The sequence below is a fragment of the Lepidochelys kempii genome, chromosome 7, assembly GCF_965140265.1.
Source record: "Lepidochelys kempii isolate rLepKem1 chromosome 7, rLepKem1.hap2, whole genome shotgun sequence".
Classification (NCBI taxonomy): Eukaryota; Metazoa; Chordata; order Testudines; family Cheloniidae; genus Lepidochelys; species Lepidochelys kempii.
In genome coordinates this window covers 42,026,931-42,048,859 of record NC_133262.1, presented here as the reverse complement: position 1 = coordinate 42,048,859, position 21,929 = coordinate 42,026,931, and the positions used below count along the sequence as shown (strand labels likewise).

The 21,929-nt window shown below is 37.1% G+C and overlaps 1 protein-coding gene across 14 annotated transcripts in view; it reads right to left on the bottom strand.

The window, feature by feature from the left end:
• Nucleotides 1–21,929, bottom strand: part of PFKFB4 (6-phosphofructo-2-kinase/fructose-2,6-biphosphatase 4) — a 104,622-nt gene that overhangs the window by 13,490 nt on the left and 69,203 nt on the right. For 6 of the 14 annotated variants that reach the window (XM_073352387.1, XM_073352392.1, XM_073352388.1 and 3 more), the window contains 5 exons: nucleotides 19,208–19,337; nucleotides 18,716–18,778; nucleotides 12,790–12,854; nucleotides 8,965–9,050; nucleotides 77–2,954 (listed from right to left, as the gene is read on the bottom strand). In XM_073352387.1, coding sequence (XP_073208488.1) covers nucleotides 8,991–9,050; nucleotides 12,790–12,854; nucleotides 18,716–18,778; nucleotides 19,208–19,337 — 318 coding nt within the window. In that variant the 3' untranslated portion in view covers nucleotides 77–2,954; nucleotides 8,965–8,990. Of the gene's footprint in view, nucleotides 1–76; nucleotides 2,955–8,964; nucleotides 9,051–12,789; nucleotides 12,855–18,715; nucleotides 18,779–19,207; nucleotides 19,338–21,929 lie in introns of those variants that run through there. The other 8 variants (XR_012159871.1, XR_012159874.1, XR_012159872.1 and 5 more) reach the window with 5 other exon arrangements.

The following is a 21,929-nucleotide window of genomic DNA, read 5'->3' as shown; positions in this document are numbered from 1 at the left end:
TGAGGAGATATTTACACAACTCTAAATGTTACTGTAGCATAACTGGTTTAAGGGGACAAGGAAAGAAACACATATCTTGAGTTTTAATGTTTAATCTTTATTACTTGGCTCAAAGATCACACGAGATTCATTTTGCCTAGAAGATTAAGCTGAAGGCCAGTCATGTCAGAAAGGTTAGTTTAATCCCATCCAATCATTGCAACATAAAACAAACATACTAGGCCATGCTTAGAAATTAACCCCTCTGGATGATGACTCACTTTTCCAAACCAGATGGGAATATGTATACCGCTTTTAGATAGTAAGGAGTAATTCTTGCAATATATTTCCAGAACTCTCAATTTTTACAGGTGAGATAGGGGTGATCATTTACTTATTTTTACATTCTGGTATTTTTTGTCTTTTACTAACTAAGATGCAGTCAATGACATTATTTGTAAATTAAAATAGAACTGACAGCTTCAGATTCTCCTTTTTATTTTCAAGTACTGACATACAATTTATTCACACTTGTGTACAATGATTTTTTACTATACAGTATATCCATCCTGCAAATGAGCAACCACTCTGATCACAGTATATTTAAAAGCAGTCTATAAAAATATCTACTATACATAAAACATTGAGCCATATAGAATTTTACAGCACCTTTGAAAGTTCTGAGATTAAAAACTCATATAGGGAAACATTTCCCTTTTATAACCATGCTTCCTTTGCTAGAACCAAGCTCAAAACTACAGTAGTCCAAACTCTGTCTTGGTAAACCTCTGCTTTTCAAAGCACATTAAGAAAATAATATTTGGGAATCTGCCTTGGATAACTATGGATAAAAGCTAGGCTTCCTCAATTTACCATCATTAAACATAAATAATCCCTACTGTAGATCGTGTGGCCCAGATCCAGAGGAAACAGGGCACAGTAGAGGATAGGGCTGTTCTTCTGAACTATGAACAAATAGGTGATCAGAAGGGAACCCACTATGTAGCATCTCTTCCCTCTCCAATATAAGCATCTTTAGGGTTTGTTTTGCTGTGCATCAATATATGTCTTAGCAGTGCTTTGTGCTCTAACCTTAGACAATAACAATTAATACATCTAAATAAATATATCATTTACTTTTAAATGCATATTACTGGTTGCATGGATTACAGACAAAAAGCTTTTGATGCTAAGGTTCCAAGCAAGTGTTTTTGATATCCTATGCATTTGTTTTCTGAAATGAAATCTAGCTATATGGCTTACTTCCAGTACATTGACTATATTGCTAAGACTAGCTTAATAAAACAAATCACAACAGCAGCACATATTAGAGTCCCCTGCCCTGCATAAAACAAAAAACAATTTAGCCCCTGCCTGCAAGCTACTTGGACAGAACCCAGTTCTCTACACTGAAATTCAACTAAACGTATTAACGGATAAATGCAAGAGTTGAATTAACGACCCAATAATACAAACATCAAAAAGATACTCCAATAACTAATGGCAGCTTTCTTCATTTCATTAACAATTAGGTATTGCTAACTAAATCCTATCATCCAGCAACACATGTACACTATATATATATATTGGCTTGGAACAAGGAAGGTAGTGAGTGGCATTGACATGCATAGAAAATTCTACCACTTTTTAGCATTGGACATAAATGCACTTGCAATTTCACAGAAAGTTAAAAAAGATTTTAAAAACAAAATACAGAGATGACATTTTAAAAAAAATCAATTTCCAAATTCACTCAAGGGTTTTTGTACTTATACAATTCTCCGGAGGCTAAAATCCTATTTTAACATTCTCCTCCTCTATTTACTTAATGCTCCCACATAGAAAACCTTATACTTTTAGGGTGAAATTCACTCTATTAGAGCCCATTTAGGGTTTACATTGAAGTTTTACTGCATTAAAGTGATGCATTGGGTCTTCTGAGGGCCCACTGCATGGGAGTATATTTCACCCTGAATGTAGAAGATGTGTCCTCTCCTGGAAAGGCTGCTTAACCTGGATAGTACAGATATTCTGAAAGATATCTGTCATCTTACCCTTTATAATCTCTTTCTAGGGTAATTAGACTATTAACAAGCCAGCTATCTGTAGTTAAAACCATCCTTCCATAACAATCAACTGTATAATAGTGTACCCTCACCATGGTACAAAAATGCCATTTTGCATGGAGAAGATAAAGAAACTTACTGTGATAGCAAAGCCTCTCTCGCTGTCAATATAATATAATTTAATATATATAATCAAATATTTTTCTTGGCAAAGGGGAAAGCATCCCCATTTCAAAACACACACATACACGGTGCTTTGCAACACCTGAACTATGCTCAAACATCGATAGGGGACGAAAAAAGAGTACTTGAGAAGCTTCCAGTATGAAGTGGTTTTGTATCAAATGGAGCCTCCAATGCATTAAATGCAGAATTTCACATTAAAAAAAAATACACACACTAAAAAAAAGTCATAAAATTCTAGGCAGTCATTCACAGTAAAAATAAGAGGTACTCTTAGAAAAGCAATTACTGAAAAAAGTAAAAGTTCAGTTAAAACTTGACAGTAAGCCGAGAAGAGCAATTAACAATCTTGCATGATCCACAGGTGAAGAATAAAAACAGTTGAAAAACTGCATATTCACAGAAGAAAAATTAATAGCAACTTCACTGGGTTTCCCATAACTATTTCCAGTCTTGCACATTTCAACTTTCAGTATTAAGAGTCCTCCAGAATCGCGGGTTTTCCCACAAGTCATTGAATCACATTCTAAAAGCCTTACAGTCAGAGGGAGTGCGTGCATGTGACATTGCTTGACCTCCTTGGATGTCTTCTCCAGTCTCATGTACCTGAGCTATTTCCTTAGTGCTTCTGTAGCAGGCAGGGGATGTTGTCATGGTCCATGGCAGTTACAGATGATTAGGTACTGTCCTCAAGGCTTCCTCTCTCGAGCGATCCACACCTACATTCTGCAAGCCAAAGACAGAAAGAAGATTTAAGCAAAGTTTCTCCCTGCTTTGCAGTAGGTTTTTACTCAGTCTATGGCACATCACAAAGGGCAAAAGACAGACAGAATTTGGTTTTTTTACACAACACTTTGGACACATTTTCTCAGAAGACTTAATAAAATGAGACATAAGGCCCAGCCTACACCAGCCAGTATATAGAGTTCAAAAACCATGATTAAAACTTTATGCTAGCTATTAAGTTCTCTATAAAGCCAACTCTCTAATACCAGATCACAGACCTTCTTTGCTGCCAATAAAAAAGCATCCGTTAGGACATCTTTTAAAACACCATTACACCAGCTGTTAAAACACTCTCATGCTGTCCACTGAGCATGTGTCTTATTAAGTTTATCTTTAAAGATGTGGTTCCTTGTCCACACTGTGCACTATGTCAGTTTACCTGGACCTGCACTCCTGGTACGAGCATAACCTCAGATACAACTCCCAAGGAAAATGAGGTAGCACTATGCACTTAGCGATAACTGTCACACACCTCTGGGATTAGTTCCTGCTTGACTAAGATGGGGAAAATGGGTCAGGTCCCCGAGTTACTCACTTACTCATCCCCAAAATAGTAACTGTTCATATTTCAAGTTTTATTAGCTAGTAGCGGATTTTATATTAACTGAAATGGAGTGATTTCATTTTTGTTGGTTTCTGCAGTCTTAGAGAAAGTGTTTTTTAATTAACTATCTTCTCTGGTTTCACAAAACCAAGGTTACATTCAAGGTTATTTGCTGGATAAGCAAAATGTAAATAAAACTGAAGGGTCTATTCTCCCCTCCCCACAAGCATACAATTACTATTAGGGCATTAGATACGATCATTCATATTATGGGGATATGAGCCACTGCGTGGCATTTAGATGTGATTTTAAAACCACTTTTTCTACCATCTGACTCCAATACTGTCCCCAAAGCTGTTTGGATAGCATGTGAAGTTTCTATACCACTCTAGTTTCACTCTGAAACCATATAAATTTTAACTGAGAAGTAACAAGTCTACAGAACTTGGGGAAGAAGATGGCAGAAAAGTTTTGCAAAGCGTTCTATAATGTAAAGCCCTTTCTTTCAAGAACTCATCCTGTTTAAAAGAAAGAGGAAACCCCAGCTGCAAAGACCAGTGATGCCACAGGAAAAACTCCCGCTGGCTTTCCATCAGGCCTGTTATCAATGGATGGGAAACATAGCAGCTATTGTTGACTTTGCCACAGACCATCTCCCAGTTCTGTGTTTTAACCATAAAGCCACTCTCCTACTATTAACATTATAAACTACCTTTACTGCACACTCTATCTGAATTTGCTTTTATTCCTGCACCTCAGATTTTCATGAATTGCACAAATTTCACCAGGAAAATAAACGATCTTTCTATGTAGTCTAAAAAGATATTTGAACTTCTTTATTTATTTTGTTTTGGTCTAAAGGGCAATGAGGGGGCAAAGCTATTGCAGTACAACTATTAAATAATAAGAGCTGGCACTTTTAGTGGGTTTATCAAGCTCCTCCTCTACAGCACACACCCAGTCAATGACTTGATTTTAAAAGAAAAATTAAAAAATGAGTTGAAAATTAATTTTGGGATGATTAGTTGCAAGCAACTCAGGTCTTTATTATACTTAATAGGATACTATCAAGTTACTGGAAAACAATTCATTTTCAAAAATACGTTTAAATGTGTTTCAGGGTTCTACACCTGACAATATGCCCAACAACCACAACTGCTAGTCAATTTTTGTGGTTTTAAACTCATATTTGCCTTTAAAAATATTCTTGTTGATCTGTAAAAACCTACATTAATAAGAAAATATACAGTGACTTATCCACAGAGGAAACAGCTAAACTGACTACACATAGAGTGCGGTCAAAAGCGCACACAGAAAAATAATTGAAAAACAGATACATCCGTTTTTTCCTCTACCCTATTTCAGCGACAGAAATCTAGCTCTTACTTGTGAAAATGGTATGTAGAAAAAAAGCCTGATTTTTTCTCAAGTTGAGGGCACCCCCACTTTTTCTTTTTTAAAACCTCTCTATTTTAATTCATTCCCTTTATTTCAAATCAGCATTTATAGCATTGGATAGACATGGAGAATATTTTCTCACACACTCTGAAGTGGCTAAGGTTTCTGAAAAGACTAGTGCCGGAGCCCTGATGACTTGTTGCAGGCTTTTTGACCTCCAGGCAGTGAATCTGTTCCTCTGCCCAGCAGAGAATCAAGAACAAGACCACCTTTCATTTCCATAAAATTGGGTAACAGTCCTGTTCCTGGAAGATGTTTCAGTAAGGAATACCATCTTAAAACTGAGGAAGACAATGTGTGAGAGTGTGGTCTGTTAGCTCACTGACTCTCCTTGCTGAAACAGTAAGCAAGCAGAACCTAAGAGTTTACAGTCTAATCAGAGATGTGCCTGTAGGCTCAAGGGACTGGTTCCAATAATGTTATTAAAACTTGGTTAAGACTCAAGACTAAGGCAACGTATCTTAGAGGAGATATGAGTCTCGTGAGAGAATTATGGAAACATCACTCTGTGGAAGTTAAGTTACTGGCAAGCCTGAAACCAAACCTTGAAACCCAACTAAGCCCATACGGAATCTCTCCAGAGGAAATTCAATAAGTCATTCTGAAGACACTGAAAGCTGAACTCTTAATGGGATCAGGGGGTTCCAGGAGTTGAAGCGAGCATTTATGATCTTTTCAGAGACTCCTTTTTATTGAGGCAATAATCTCTTGTGCAACAAGCCAGCAGAGGCCAAATTCTGGAGAGAAGAGTGACTGCCCTGTTTTTGAGAGACTACAAGGGATTTGGAGTCAACACCTGTCTATGACAGGTTTCAGAGTAACAGCCGTGTTAGTCTGTATTCGCAAAAAGAAAAGGAGTACTTGTGGCACCTTAGAGACTAACCAATTTATTTGAGCATAAACTTTCGTGAGCTACAGTATGTATCCGATGAAGTGAGCTGTAGCTCACGAAAGCTTATGCTCAGATAAATTGGTTAGTCTCTAAGGTGCCACAAGTACACCTGTCTATGGATATTTGGCCTTTAGCAAGCCAATCCTTGAATGGTCACAAATGAGCAATGATGATGGTATTTGTTCAATCTGTCCATATTTTTCAGAATAACTTGAGCAACACTTGGATCAAAATGACACATCCACCAGGCTCTTGGGACTAAGTTATTGAAGGATTGTCTGTGTGAGTTGCCTGAGAGCCCCCCAGTATTGGCTGCAATATCTTGATGGCTGGGCATTTGCTATTGATTCAAAGAGATGGTAGGCAAGAAGCCAAATTCCAGGAAATCCCAGGGAAAATAAGAGGAGATCAAGAAGTTGTGGGAGTAGACTATATGCTGTACTAGATAGAGGCCTAAGAGAAAAAAGAGGAAGACATCTCTATCAGAAAGAGTGCAATGAGGGAGAAAGGATTTGGGCAGGGAGAGGAAGGATGGCGTAGATACACTGTCTGGTAATGAGAAGTTCTAAATCTTCTAGGGATTCATCTCGGCTACCTATGGCAACCGTATCTGTGAGAGTAGATGGAACCAGGATGGGAGCGAGCTTAATAGTCTTTTTACTGGCAGGAATTGTGCAACTATTGAGACTGCCAAGATGGGCTTATGCCTGTCTCCGTATATACTTGGTTTGCAAGAAAAACGAGTCTGGAAGGAATGAAGTAGGGAGGACAGTATTTTTCAGAAAGAAGCCAGACAAGGAGTTGCTACATACACTGAATGCAGACATGGCCAGTTTACCCCACACACAAAATAAAAATAAAAAAATACCAGACTAAATTTGTTAAAAGCATTCACATCCAAAACCCAAAAGGTAAAATAATACATAAAAATAAATGAAGAGTTCTTTTAAATCAGTGTACTATAGCAGCTTAGGCACTATAACTAGCTGATTTCCCTTGGAGCTCTGTACAATCAGCCCTGGGTTAAAAATCCATTCTGTCGTCTACTAGGGCTTTCTCTAATGCTACAATAACTGTAAACTGTTATTGAACCACTTACTCCATTGCCACATCCAGGCAGTTATACAAACTGAAAAAGTCCTCTTAGAACTACTTACTGATTCATACCTACACCTGCAGGATAGAAGTATTACAGGCATTAGACAGCAGAAGCAGCTTTAAGTTAACTTTGAATATATATTTACAATTGCATGGGATTCTCCTTAGTAATGGGCCACACTCTCTCTCATAGAATCATAGAATATCAGGGTTGGAAGGGACCTCAGGAGGTCATCTAGTCCAACCCCCTGCTCAAAGCAGGACCAATCCCCAACTAAATCATCTCTCTCATTTACTCACTATCTTGTTACTTTTCCACATCTCTGTTTTACATATCTAACTTCCCTGCAAACCTCTCAAGGATACCCATGGCAGCGACAGGAACAGAACCCAGGTCACTTGACTCCAAGTCTAATGTCCTATCCAGTGATACATGTTATCACCTGAAACTTCAAATTCTACACTAGGATTTTATCTGTACAATAGGTTATTTGCAGGAGCCAGCTAGCTATCACTTAATCTGTATCACTATCATATATAGGAGTTCATAATGGGGTACATGACCTCAACAGTAAACATCAAAAAAAGCAAATAGTTAATTTCACCAAAATGCAAAATTTTTGTAAAAAATGTACAAGCTGGAGAAATAGACCTATTAACTGCACAAACAATTTACACATCAAGGGATTTGTGATACTCTTTTAGATGAAAAGCAATTGCTTAGAAAACAGCCTATTTTCCAAGATTCGATGCTATGAAAACAAAGCGGCCCCTGTTACTCAGACACTTCTATTTATGTTAATTTGGCCTCTATCACCAAAAAACAGCAAGGTCACGCTGCTACTCAAACTTTCAAATGAGCTACAGTCTCCTTTTGTACAGTGTGTAGAGGATTTTAGACACTGGCATGTTGCACTCTCTTGGTGAATGACTGCTTGACAATCAGTAGTAAACATGCCATCTTTCACACAAATGTTCTATTAATGCTTCGGGAGGTGTGTGCATCCATTTTGACCAGGACAACCTCCAGCCAACCTTTTTTTCTTTTTTTTAAAGTATAAATTAAAATCTAGGTACAAACTAATCTGAAATGGCCATTGCCCTTTGTATTGTAATGTACCCAAGGAAAGCTCTGACAAGATGTATGCACTATTGCCATGAAGACTCAAAGGTCACCCACATATGTGCTAGGAGCAGCATACTACTAAGAATAAGTGTGGCTGCTGCTTGCCAGACCATGAATAGGGAACTTTAAGATTCTGTGTTTCTATATTAATTCCTAAACAAAAGAAACCAAATGAAAATTGTTACTATGTGCACAGAGAACTCTGCCATCCACCCAATGCAGAAATATATTTTAAGAAAAACCACACACATGAAACTACTCATATACTTCTCCTCATTATGTTTGAAGTCTGGAATAAAATAAGCTTCAGCTTGCTCGCCACCTCTCCAAATATAGATCATTAAAGAGTTTGGTAATCTAGCAGATCTACCACACTAGCACTATGGAACAGCAGAACTAAATTTTTTGCTAACTATGGAAATGTTATTTTCTGCTACATTTAACAGTCCAATCACTCCCAAGGTCAGGGAAACAAGTACTACTTGTGCCCAGCTTGTGCTTATCACACACAGTATGTTATGCATCGTAGCTTTCATACTTCATCTAAAGTCCAACAGTTACTGGACCTAAAAAAAATCAATTTGAAAAATAAAGCTGCAAGATCACAGGATTATAGAAATCTTTAAAAAAAAAAAGGTAAACAACAGCCAATTAAGGTTCAACAATTTATCCACAGTGAATCAGTATAATACAGTTTCACTTTGCCTGAACAATTTTAGACGTTATGTGCTGTACAATGATTTAAATATTATTTTTGTAATTGATTTCAAAGTGATTGGAATGATTTTTTTTTAAGATGTATTTTAAAGTAATGATGAAAACAGCACCACACATTTGATAGCTGATCTGGACACAGGTTCACTGGTGAGCAGGGACTGTTACAAGGGCTTCCTCAGGAGGTCTGGAAATGTCTACATTCTGCATAATAATAAAAATACAGAGGAGAATATTTATCATGCAGCAATAAGCAGCAGTAAAATATCAATCAGCTTCCTTCACAAGTACACAGCTGCACTTCAACAAAAGATTTTTCACTCAGAAAATTCAGTGAAGTAACAGCTTTTTAATGCATTAGTACATACAACAGTACAACTTATATAAAATAACTATCAATCCTACATAAATCTTATTGCTAACATTTCAGTTATTCACACGTAGAGGATTCCTATTATAGTCCCCAATCAGGAATACTCTTAAGCATGTGCTTAAATCTATTCCTACCCAGGAAAACCACTGAGCACATACTTGATTTCAATGGGAGTTGAGTGTGTAAACTGATTTCCCTGAATAGCAATACTTTCCTGAACTGGAGCCATACACTGCATTTCCATAGCATGATCTTCACTTTACTTGTAATATAGCTAGTTTAGAATACAAAAACTACCCCTGCTGCGGTGAATTATGACAAAATCCCTCCAAGACTAAAATGGTAAGTTTGCAACCTATGGGTAGACATCTGATTATTTTGCAGAAGTTACACAGCATTGCCCATGTTCAATGCAGCATGCGTTCAAAGGGTAGACAGTTTAGCTGATAAGCTTGATGTTGGCTGCACCCATGCAGCTCAAGTTGGGGGCTTACAACAGTATCACCAAATTCAAACATAAAGTACCTGCTAACCTAGTACCCTCCCTACTGCTTTAAATAAAAACCAAGTGATGTGCATTCAGGTTCAGTTTGAAAGATCAATTCATTCTTCAAACCAAAGAAAATTCAATTCCAAAAATATTTTTTCCATTTAAAAAAAAAAAAAAAAGCCTTTGGGCAGTTGGGTTACCTGTTTCTTTCTTTGTTCACCTCCCTGATTCTGTGTTAGGCGGAGCAAATTTCTCTTTTCTTTTTACGATAAAAACTGAATTAACTCAGCCTAAAATGAGTTTTTGCAATGAATAACCATCCTATCTCTAATTTATGAACTAAGATGTAGCAAAGGAAACAGATTTTACTGCCAGACAAAAGGCATTAAACTTGCTTTCTGAAATAAAATCCAAAACATCAGAGAGAGAACTCAAATGATTGTTGAAGTAGTTCCATAAGATTTATTATGGGAAAAAACAAAGATCACTCCTCCTTCATCCTACCCAGATAGAGACTGAAGTAATTACAAATCTGATGCTACTGTACATGAACAGTCAGATCTGCAGTCCAGATTCAGATAGATTATCTTTATTACAGAAAACATAGGGAAGTCAGTTATTCTACTCCTTTATACGTATTTTTGCAATGTAAAAATGACAGTCTTGAATTCTTCTTAGAGTACATAAAGTATTTTAAAACAGTTTTTTCAACATCTGCTATGCACTGTAGCATGCCTTATGTATTGATATGGAATTTATATCTAAGAGGCTCACACAGTACAATTATTAGGAAAGCAGTTTGTTTTATATTTTATTACATGTAATGGTAATTTTTTAAAATTAAATACTTTAGCTGTTCAGCTTTAATAAAGAGCTAATACATTTAATAAAATTAGATTTTACGTAGCAGTTACCATTTACACAGACAGCATAAAGGAAATATTGTATTCTCTAATACCACACTTTAATCCTGACCTAATCAACTTAGCCCTTCATCCTCCCTAGTTAGTTTAACTGTATATTATGAAGTTTACTCAGTATGGGTCTTTCAGAAGACATCTCAACTACAGGTCCCGCCTGTGACTCTCTATGGGTAATAAAATCCCCATGGGTCTTCCCTGAAAAAAACCTCAGGTTTACCCTGCTATCCTTTGCCAAACTTTTCCACTAGTCTCACTGCTGTACAGTTGTTGCCTGACTTCTGCCCTTCTCCCCAAACATGATTACATTTCAGCAGTACCAGATGTGTAGTTTGTGAAGCATTTCAGGTCAAAGGGTGCTAAGTAACAGCATTTGGTGCTCAGGTACACCTATTTATAACATTCAGAACTAATGCAGTGACTCAACAGGTTCTCTTCCCAAATAAACATTTTTAATAAGCTAACATCATAATGAATATTCCCAATAGCAATTTCCTGGAAATATGTGGCAAGCTGTAAGACACTGTGGCAAACTGAGGTTAACCAGCAGCTCTTCATCTGAACTGCATCAGACAGTCATTTGGATCATCACTGAAAAAAAGTCATGGCTTGAAAATAAGGATATTCACAAAGACGCATTTTGGCGGTAAACAACATGTTCAATTTGTCAGAATTGTTTAATATTCCACCTGATGGGTGAGGTGAAGTGTTTGCCAGAAAGCATCCCACTATTTACACTGTTCCTATTAAGTGGCTTTCAGCATAATATGCAAGCTGCGCCAAGAGGAATAGATTAAAATCTGGCAAAATGTAACACATGAAGGGAAAGAAGAAATGAAAGCGGTGAAGCATAAACATGGTAAAAAACATATATAATGAAAGCACTTGACAAGAATCGCTACTAAAGCCAATGTTTTGTCAACTCAGTGTAACCAAGACCATAAAACTTCTTACATACAAAAACTCGTATCTTCACACACACAAGGCCCTGATCACCACCACAAATCTCAACTTCTCACTATAATATAAATTGACTATACTGCACTAATGGATTCGCCTCAACTCTGCCCATATCATTCCTTGCAATGGTAGCCAATTTACTTCAAGGGAGACTTAAGGAGTAGACACAAAAGCTAGTAGCATAAGCACCATGCTTATCAAGTTTGGGTAAACTTTTATAATCCATCAATGGCAGAGCCTTTTGGAAGTAATACGGTCAACCCAAACTCATGTCATTACAGAATGCTATGCCACCACACAGCATCTCATACTCTGATACAGCAAGAATGCAATAAGTTACCACAAACCTGACTTCCTAACTCTGCTTACACATTACACACGTACAAGCCACTGGGGGGGTATACAGGTTGACCTTGACTAGCTGCATCCAAACTAAGAATTTTACACTGAGATATCTCAAGTTAGGTATCTCAGTGGAAAAACACCCCTATCTTCTGCAGTGAAAAAATGAAGTCTGAGTTGGCTGGGCTTGCTTTGAGGTGGTCAAGATGATAGATATAAAAACACCCATTTCTTCTCTGTGCTAGTGTTCCCACCGTTGGCTAGCATTGCTAAAAATTCTCAGCATAGACAAAGCCCTGTAATTGCAGTCAGCCTAAAGCAAGACAGGCTTCATTAATCCCTACTACCACCAGCTCTTGCACATTTTAGAAATGCATGGGGGACTATGCCAATTCCAAAGTGGAAAAAAAGCTCAATCAAAATTTTCCTCTAATGTTTAAAATACATTATCATGCACTTGTAAGTGAAATAGATACATGATAAGCTAGTTCATAACAGATTGAATAGCTTATACATTGCTTTGATCATTACTAAGTCTTTGGCATTTGTCTTTTCTAACATAAAAATATAAAAGGCATTGACTTAAAAGCATTATGTACACACAGTTGATATTTCTGAATGCAAGAGCCAGAGTTTACCTTTATGTCTGAAATGTAAAATTTATTTTCACAAACTTATCTAGCAAACAATACCCAGATGAGTAACGTACTGGTTACACAAAGTTGGTGTGCAAAGTTAAATATGCTCAGCAACTGGAGCAAATTAATTCTAAATGTGGGTAACAGACTTTTTTTTTTTATGATAATCATCTCAGAAAATGCAACGCATTAAGGTATTTGTATTGAATACTTGTCCTACCTCTGGTTTATCTCTGTGTGTGTTTACAGCTTCAATGTTCAGGAATATAGATTCCACCTTACAACCTGTTGACAAAAATTAACCCGATAAGCACTCAATGTTTCTAAAACTGTGTTGCCTTTTTAAAAAAGTTACAGTAAATATGTGATCTAACTTTAAAAGATTATTCCCTGTCCTTCCCTCCACCTCTTGGCTTTCACTTGGAATTCCTTTGCTAAGTTCTGATTGTCCTTGGCCTCACAATGAACCAACCCCAGTGGATTTAGTATTTATCCCAGTTTGGTGATTAATCCAGTTCTCATTCTCTTCAACCTCACATTCTTCTTATTACTTTTAACAAGACAGGGAAACTAAGTAATTCACTTTGTTCAAAAACCCTCAAAAATGATGCTAGGCATACACACAATCATAAAACTTCACATCCACTTCTGTTTTTTGGGATATTTTTAGCCTTAGCATCACACTGTAATGCAGAAGATAAATACTGACCTCAAACTTTTAATAACAGTGAATGTGACCGAATGCATGTATATGACAGATATTTAAAGGCCTACATTACTACGGCTGGCACAGGCAAGTCTATTAAATTATTATTACATTTACCTAACATTTTAACATTTATATAAATGGAAATCTAAAGCTAACCTCTGGGGAGAAGCCAATTTTTTTTTCCATTGGATGAGCCAGCAAGCTCAGAGAAAGTAGGAAAGCCATATTTGTCTCTCATGCTGGATTGGTTTTAACAGAAGCCTCCAGCAAAAATTGATCCATTTACAGACTAGCGACTATCCCGTGCATTAAAAATAAAATGATTGTTTGCAGACAGCAAAGCTGATATGGCCCAGAATGGAGTGAATTTACCCACCTGTCCTTATGTCGAAGACACAGAAGAAACTCACTAAATCACTTGCCACTAATCTGCACTCTCCGTAATTTGGTGGTCTGTCCTCACTCCTCAGCAATATTTAATAACCAAGGGCTGTAGTTCAGGTCTCATATTACTAAGACATCATTATTTTTATGAAATACACTACAAAATATCTATTAGTATGTGCTCTGAAACCTCACACAACATTAAAGCAAAGTACCATCTGTGATGCATTATTATATGTTTCTAATTAGTCTGTACACTTACTAATTACAGTGAATCAGATAAGTTATAATGTATTCTTTCCCCAAATGCAAGTCAAGCAGAAATCCACTTTACTTCCAAAAACTAAAGCTACATCCACAGTCAGGATGGTACAAATTACCATTCCTTAGAGGAGGATCTTTTTTTTACTAATATTGAGAAACCCATTTACAACTAGCAATGAGAGAAAAAACTGGGCCAGATGGCCATATCCTGCAGAAAAGCCCATTAAAAGGGGCTGCGGTGAAACTCTGTTCCTCAAGGGAGAATCTTATTAGTTTTTCCACTGGCATGCTCGTCCCCACACACAAGCAACAAAGGGTTCAAACCCCTGATATTTACTCCTGTGGGAATTCTGCCCCACTGTGCACATGCTGAATACATGATCCCTGCAGAAAATACATTCTGCTGGAGAGGTGCTGCAGTTACACATTATTCCCACCAAGAGCTGCTCTGGCACCCAAACAGAAGGCAACTGCTTCTGGGTGGGAGCAGCCCTGTGCTGATAGGGAGGAGAAAAGGCTGTGTTCCACACAGCGCCCTACTCCTGGGGCCAGGTGAGGAGGCACAGAACATGGAAGTGGATGGACAGAGCGGGGCACATGGGGCTGCTGACAGACTGGGGTTCAGAAGGGCTATTAGGGGGACAGACTGGGGCAGAGGCTGAATGGGAGGCAGAGGTACATGGAGATGGGAAAGGAGTGGTGGCTGAGTGAGGGTGCAAGGACACATGGAGATGGGGGAGATGGTGGCTGAGTGAGGGTGCAGGGCCATATGGAGATAGGGGGTGCAGGGACACATGTGGATGGGGCAGATGTGCATGATTGAATGAGAGAGGCTAGGAGTCAGCCAGGGTCTGCATAGGTGAGGCTCCCCAACAATCCCTCCCCACAAAGAACAAACTGTTCCATACTTCTCCCACCCACACCCAACAGCCCTCCAGGTTCACTCCCAGGCCTCTTTCCAGCAATTACTTCCCTCTCCCTTAGCCCCTCCATTGCTTCTGAGGGGTGCAGGAAATACATTTCTGTGTGGTAGTTTAAATGAATTATTATTTAAAGTTCTGTATCAATATAACTAGTAAGGAATCTATTTGTCAAAAAACATTTTCTGACATTTTTGTTGTCTGTATTGTTACAGACATACTTGTTGACAGGTATTTTTAAATAAATTACCAAAATAATTGAAACTGGTGTGATTATATTGTGCTCTGTTGACAAATAAAAAAATGCAGAATTTTAAAATATTGTGCACAGAATTTTTAATGGTTTGGCACAAAATCTCCTCAGGAGTAATATGTGCAGCTGTTGGGGAACTGTTCGATTCCAAAACTATTTGCACAGAGATTTCTGAACTGTCTGTCCCCCTTGCCATTAACTGAGAGATTCTCTCAGGGCCCCAGACCTCCTGCCTTGTCTCCTTAAGGAGGGTTCCAAAAGCACAGAGTTTTGTATATAAGTTAATATAGCATCAGATGGTTAACTTTTAAGCAGATGGCTCAGAGTAGGTGGTAGGGGAGTGTTAAGATAATAAGCATAGCGCATCTGTCCATCCCCACCAGTCACTAGGGATGAACACACTGCCAAGTAGGATTCTTGGGGAATGATCTGACACATAGCAAGTAATTATGGGAACACAGTACATACATAACATAGTACAACTACACTTGCAAGAAAGGGACTAAGACAGTAAGTTCAAAGCACTAGGTAATGGCAACTTACTAGGGGACAAAGGTTTCCCAAACACATGAAACACACATGGGTATTACATATCTCATGCTTTATCATATCTTGTCTCATAGAATCCAAGTGACATATCAATATTAGATTCCCAGAAACATTAGCGAATGAAAATATTTATATATTTTAACTTCTGAAGACAAATTTCTTGAGGACAATTACAAATTTGCCAAATTTCATGGTTTCAGTTGGTGAAAATACTAAAAAATAGGTTATGCTGCACCTATCAATCTCACAAATACAAAAATTCCTCTTTATAAGCACAGCCTTCCTCCTATTTTAGTCAGTAGGAGCTGAAGTGGGGTCTCACTGTTGATTCTGTTTTCATATCTGGTATCTTAAAATACTGTTAATAACATTCAGGTCCAATGTCCAAATACAGACTACAAAGTACCCAAAATCACTTAACAGTTCAGTACAATTTCTATATGAAACACTAGAATAGTTTGGGACTGGTAACTTGTACAAGATGCCTTCCTTCTCCGTTAAGATATTTTTAAATACCAGAACTCCCAGCACATCTGCCTTGCAACTTGTTATAAATGATTTTGGACACCAGGTGTCACTAAACTGAAGGTTTCAGAGTAACAGCCGTGTTAGTCTGTATTCGCAAAAAGAAAAGGAGTACTTGTGGCACCTTAGAGACTAACCAATTTATTTGAGCATAAGCTTTCGTGAGCTACAGCTCACTTGTAGCTCACGAAAGCTTATGCTCAAATAAATTGGTTAGTCTCTAAGGTGCCACAAGTACTCCTTTTCTTTTTACTAAAGTGAAGTGTTCTCTTAGCTTGTTTAAAAAGCAAGAATATTTTAGATCATTGTTATGAAGTCTGCAAAATCTCTTTTTTTTTTTCAGATATGAATTCCCCTAGTTTTTAAACAGCTATTTCCTTAATCTTACTTAGACCTGAACAAAAGCTAATTTGGATTTGTTTTTGTTTAAATTGGTATAAACACAATTTATATATATATATATTGTTTAGCCTTTGCCATTTGAATTCCATTGTGTAGCTAAATTGGCAAATGATTTTTTGGTAACTCGTTCCCAGATAAATCATGAGAAATTTCTCTCCATCTACAATTAACCTTCTGAACAGTGATTAGCCATCACAGTGTACAATTAAACAATTATTCTAAGGACAATGTAATGAAGCACATTAAAATAAGACATGCTGAATTAGGGTTGAGATAAACTTCAGAATCTAAGTAGTGATGAGTTTCTGAAAAGCCACTCTAATTAGAAATTATTGAATTTTATTTCTTGTATTCTGCAGACTTCTGGTAAATCTAAGAGTTTACATTTGCTGAAATACAATCTAACAGTAATAATTGTTAATGAAGAGTTTTACAGAAAGTGGGGACACAGCCAGGAAAAAAGAAAAAAAAATATTTTTCTTTAATAGGAGGGACCACAAATAAATATCTCAGAAAAAACAAACAACCAGCAGACTCTTTGGGGGTAAAAGTTTGACAATTACCAAACTCCCATTTTATAGGCAACCTTCAGAATTTCACTTGCTTATTTTTAATTAGCAGTGGTATTAAATCAGTGCCCAGAGGACCCAACCAGCATTGGAGTCCCCTAGAGCTGTGTAGAACTGATCAATGAAATTGTTTTTAATTGTTCACTTTATTAATATAACTTCATAAGCAAAGTTTTATGAATGAAACAACATTCATTCATAAAACCAGTTACCACAATAACTGGCTAATTGAGTTTCACTTTCAATCCAATTGCTGCTTAACTCGCTGAAACTTACATTGTTTCAACATTGTAACTTCTGTTCACTGCTTGCCATTCCTTACACTTGTCCATACTGTAACTCAAACTCCATTTTAACTTGTCCCAAACTCCATTTTAAAATGCTCACTTCATTTTGTAAAAGCTTGCTGCAACCTTCATTTTTGCAAAACCCTGCTGTAATCTTATTAGTTTAGATGTGTGAATGAGGTATATATGGAGGATGGAATCAACCTCCAGCCCCAGCCTGTCCTGACGAAATAAAGTGTAAACACCCAACGGCTGAAGATGCAGACAACAGATCTGACAAAGGAAGAGGAGTCCACCCTCAAAAGAAAAAAACAAAAGTACAATTAAAGAAACATCAAAGCCAGGTTCTCAGATGAAAATCATGTCTGCAATTGACAGGTGATCAATCACACCGAACACAGAGGCAGCGTGACACAGCAAGACCTATAGACTCTGGATTCAAACTAAAGCCTACAAAAAGGATGGGGGAGATGGAAGACTTTGAAGGGTAACATTCTGCTGCCAACATGGAAGGGCATCGGTGCATGCCCAACAGATACCCAGCTCTTCCTTGTGCCCGGCTTTCCTGGCCAGTTAGCCACCACAAGCTACGAACCCAAGCCACGAACTCAAGCTACATTCAGGACTGGTAACTATACAGCAGCTGCAGAACCTGTGTGTGTGTGTATGAACGAACGTGTGAATGAATGTGAAACTGATTGAAATGTTATAGCTATAACTGACTGCCTACTATGATTCTTTTTGTATTCACAATAAACGTGACATTTTGTCTTATCCCCTCTAATAAGATCCTGCTGGTTTTCATTTTATTGGTATAACAGCTGGCACAGTACAAACATAGTCAAGGTGTGCTTGTTGGTGAAATATCATCTGGACTAAATTAATGAATACACAAGAAAGTGTCCACCTACACACACTAATTGGTATTTTCATATCTCCGTTATTATACACTTTTCTGCTGTAATCAAAACCCACAAATACATATATGCACACTCCCATTAATTTGGAAGGGAGTTATATATGCATATGTAAGGGCAGAATTTGGCCTTCAGCATTTATACATTTAACTATTTATTTTTCCAGTAAAGGAAATTTGTAAAGATGTTTTATGAAAAAGTATTTTGACTAAATAATTTTATTGATATTGGGAAAGAAAATTAAATAAGGACTTCTCCCTAAACTTATACTGGAAAGGACTTCACTTTATGTATCTTTACTTTAATAAAATCAAGGGTGGAATTTGATAATAGCATGTTTACAAAAAAAAAAAGTGTTTTAACTTACCATAAGCCACTGGGGTTAGCTTTAAGACACTATGGAGTGGGCACTTGAGATAAGGCAGTTGTTCTGAGAAATTGAAAAACAAAAATACATATGAAACACTGGGAACAAGAAAATTCACTGAGCTGTAGTGTTTGTTATTTTAAAACTATTTAAAAAGCTTTTCTTCCTAAGTGACACTGGAGACCTGTTTTTTGGTGGGGCAGAAAAACATTTGTGTATTCAAAGACAGAAATTGTTAAATATAAATTACACACCAGGCATCCAGAAATATAGGTAGGTCATCCATGAAAAAAAATTCCACTTGCCCATTCACCCAGGGGAAGTAACCTTTGATGGGCAAGTGAATTATCACGTTAGAATTTGCTATGACATTAACATGGCATCAAGGGAAGGGTGAGCTTTGTGCCTGGGCTGCATAAGTTGCTAAGACCATTTGCAAGGCTAAGGTGGACCCATTGTATTAAAACATCAATATTTATTAAGGGCATATACCTGCAGTCTTGTCCAGAAAGTAAGCAAGCAGACAGCGCATAACTGCTTGGTGACATATAACAAGCACATTTTCCTGCCTTTCCAGCTCCATAATTACGGGCTCTAATCTCTGAACAAGATCTTCATATGACTGGAAAACAAAAGCATATAGAGCAGTCAGAGGCTTACTTAGGCAGGAATTACTGCACAGTCAGAAGAAACAACTAATGCTAGTTGTCTTATAAACATTTTATTAAGACAGGATATTGACCAGAAAGGAGGCCTACATCTATAAAGTGCACTCTGCGAAAGAAAAATAAAAAAGCTTACAATTTTTTACGCTGTAGAGGAAGTGGTTTACTCATTAGCCATTATCTCTGGAGCCAAATTATCCCTCAACCCTCTCAAATATAGAATTTTACCATTTATCTTAATATTCCCTCGATTTGCATGAACGTCTATACTTTGATGTACTCTTACTCATACTTTTTTTGGTTAGTTTGTTTTTTAAATTCAGTTTCCCATTCATGGGTTATCCTGTGCTGGTAATTTATGGCCTGATCCTTCCAATGGGAAAGTACCACACCTTTCATTATTAATTTGGTTCCTAAGTTCTCTTCCATCTTAAATTTTTTTACTCCAATTCAGAAAAGCATCTTTCTTCAGGAAAGCATTTAAGCATGCAACTTGAAGTCAATGCAACTTTAGCATGCATTCAAAGTGGTTAAATGCTGTATTAACTGAAGCACACACTAAGGAAGATGAACAAAAGTCAAGGGTGTTTTTGTTTCTTTATTATTTTCCAAGTTTCTGGATTATGCCAGCTCAATAAAACTAAAAATTAAAAATTAAAAAACCCTAAGCTTTGCCTCATCTTAGGCAATCTCTACACTAGCACTTTTGTCGGGAAATCTTTTGTTGGTCGGGGTGTGAAAACACACACACACACACACACACCCCATGCCCTGACCAACATAAGTTTCAGTGACAGAAGCGCCGACACAGCTACGACTGCTTATTTTGGGTGGTTTAATTATCGTCAGCACAGAGCAGCTACACGGGAGATCTTACTGTGATGCAGCTGCAGCGGTATAGCTTGTGCTACTGTTAAGGTCTCTAGTGTAGACATAGCATAGTCAGTTAACACCATAACCCTTCCTGTTTGGGTCATCTTATCCACAACTATTTTACTTCCACAAGAAGATCATGAGGGTGATAACATTTAGGTAGCTGCACTATATTGGCCTTTAAATAAATAAATAAAAAGTTTAGAGTCTGACCTAGATACAAAAGTGCCCATGCCTAGATGACTATTTAAACAAAAACATATACCTTTTAACCTGTAAGTTACCAGTGAGTAGTGACTAAAGCTTGTTTTCATCTGATGTCCACTTGTTGATCTTCTACCCATATTACACACAAAAATAAATAATAATAAAAACAATTAAAATAGTAAATTTACCATTAAAATAACTCCCTCTCTACTAAGACAATCAAAGAGCCTGGGTACTGTACAGCAAAGGAGACAACTCTCAAAGAATAGCGTTTTAGATTAATTTCTAAAAAACCTCCAATTTCACAGAGAATGACAGCCCTAATTGCGATTGTTGATTTGAACACTCTATAGAAAAGATAACATTCTCTATCAAACTCTATACACCTTTTTCACAGAAGCTACCCTGTCACCTCTAAAAGGCAGTCTCTCAAGTTGACTGTTACAAGCACACTGACAAGACACTATAAGGAAACTTTGATTGCCACCACCCATTCTGTACCTGGTACTTTCTCAAGCAATGAATTCACACACATAGATATCTTTAATAGTTCTTGTGTGTATGATAAAGCTAAAATATAAATGACATGAACGGTCTACCACTTTATATATTCTGATTTTGACAACAGTAATACTGAATATATTCCAACCTGGTAATATTGAATGACTCAGCTTTGCTGTTATCACCAACAAATACATTTATTTTGAGAAATTAACAAAATAGATTAATCACTAAGAGCAATGAGACAGTTTGAAATGTTTGTTAATCTTTCAGAGGAAGCACTGATGTAAAAAACCAACAGTCCTTGTTTGAGTAGATTAAAAACTTTTCAGTTCTGTGACTGTGTCATTACTAAATGGATTACTCACATCTAGAAGAAAACACTTTATCACAAACCTATTCTGGGCATGATGATCACTCAGACTATTGATGGAAGAGAGCATCAAAGCTTCATTTATGTACCAATGAAGTCCACTGCACTCTTCACAAATGTCAGAACAGGTGTTCTATTTGCTGCCATGAATCCTAATCTTTAGCATACAAAGACAGACCATATGACTATCCATTAATTGCCTCAGTTTAATTATATTAGTCTCCTTATAAAACTGCTAGCAGGTTCATTTTTGTTTCTGAAGTGCAAAACTTTTGCTAGATTACAAGGGAAGCCAATGTGTCTACAGATTTATATAATATTGAACCAAAAATGCATGTTTTATGTGACATTTACCACACACAAAGATGACAACTGTAAATAGTCTTGACAGCATATACCTGCATCTCTAATAATAATAAAACCTGCTCAGTCACCTTGTGAAACAACCAGACTATCAATATAAAAATAATGGTAACATACAAAAATCCTTCCAGGCATATTTCCAAATATGGTATTTATTTTAAAACCAAAAAAAACCATAAATCTTCACAAAGGGTGTATTCAACTAAAAGGTTTTGGCTAAATAAGATCTACA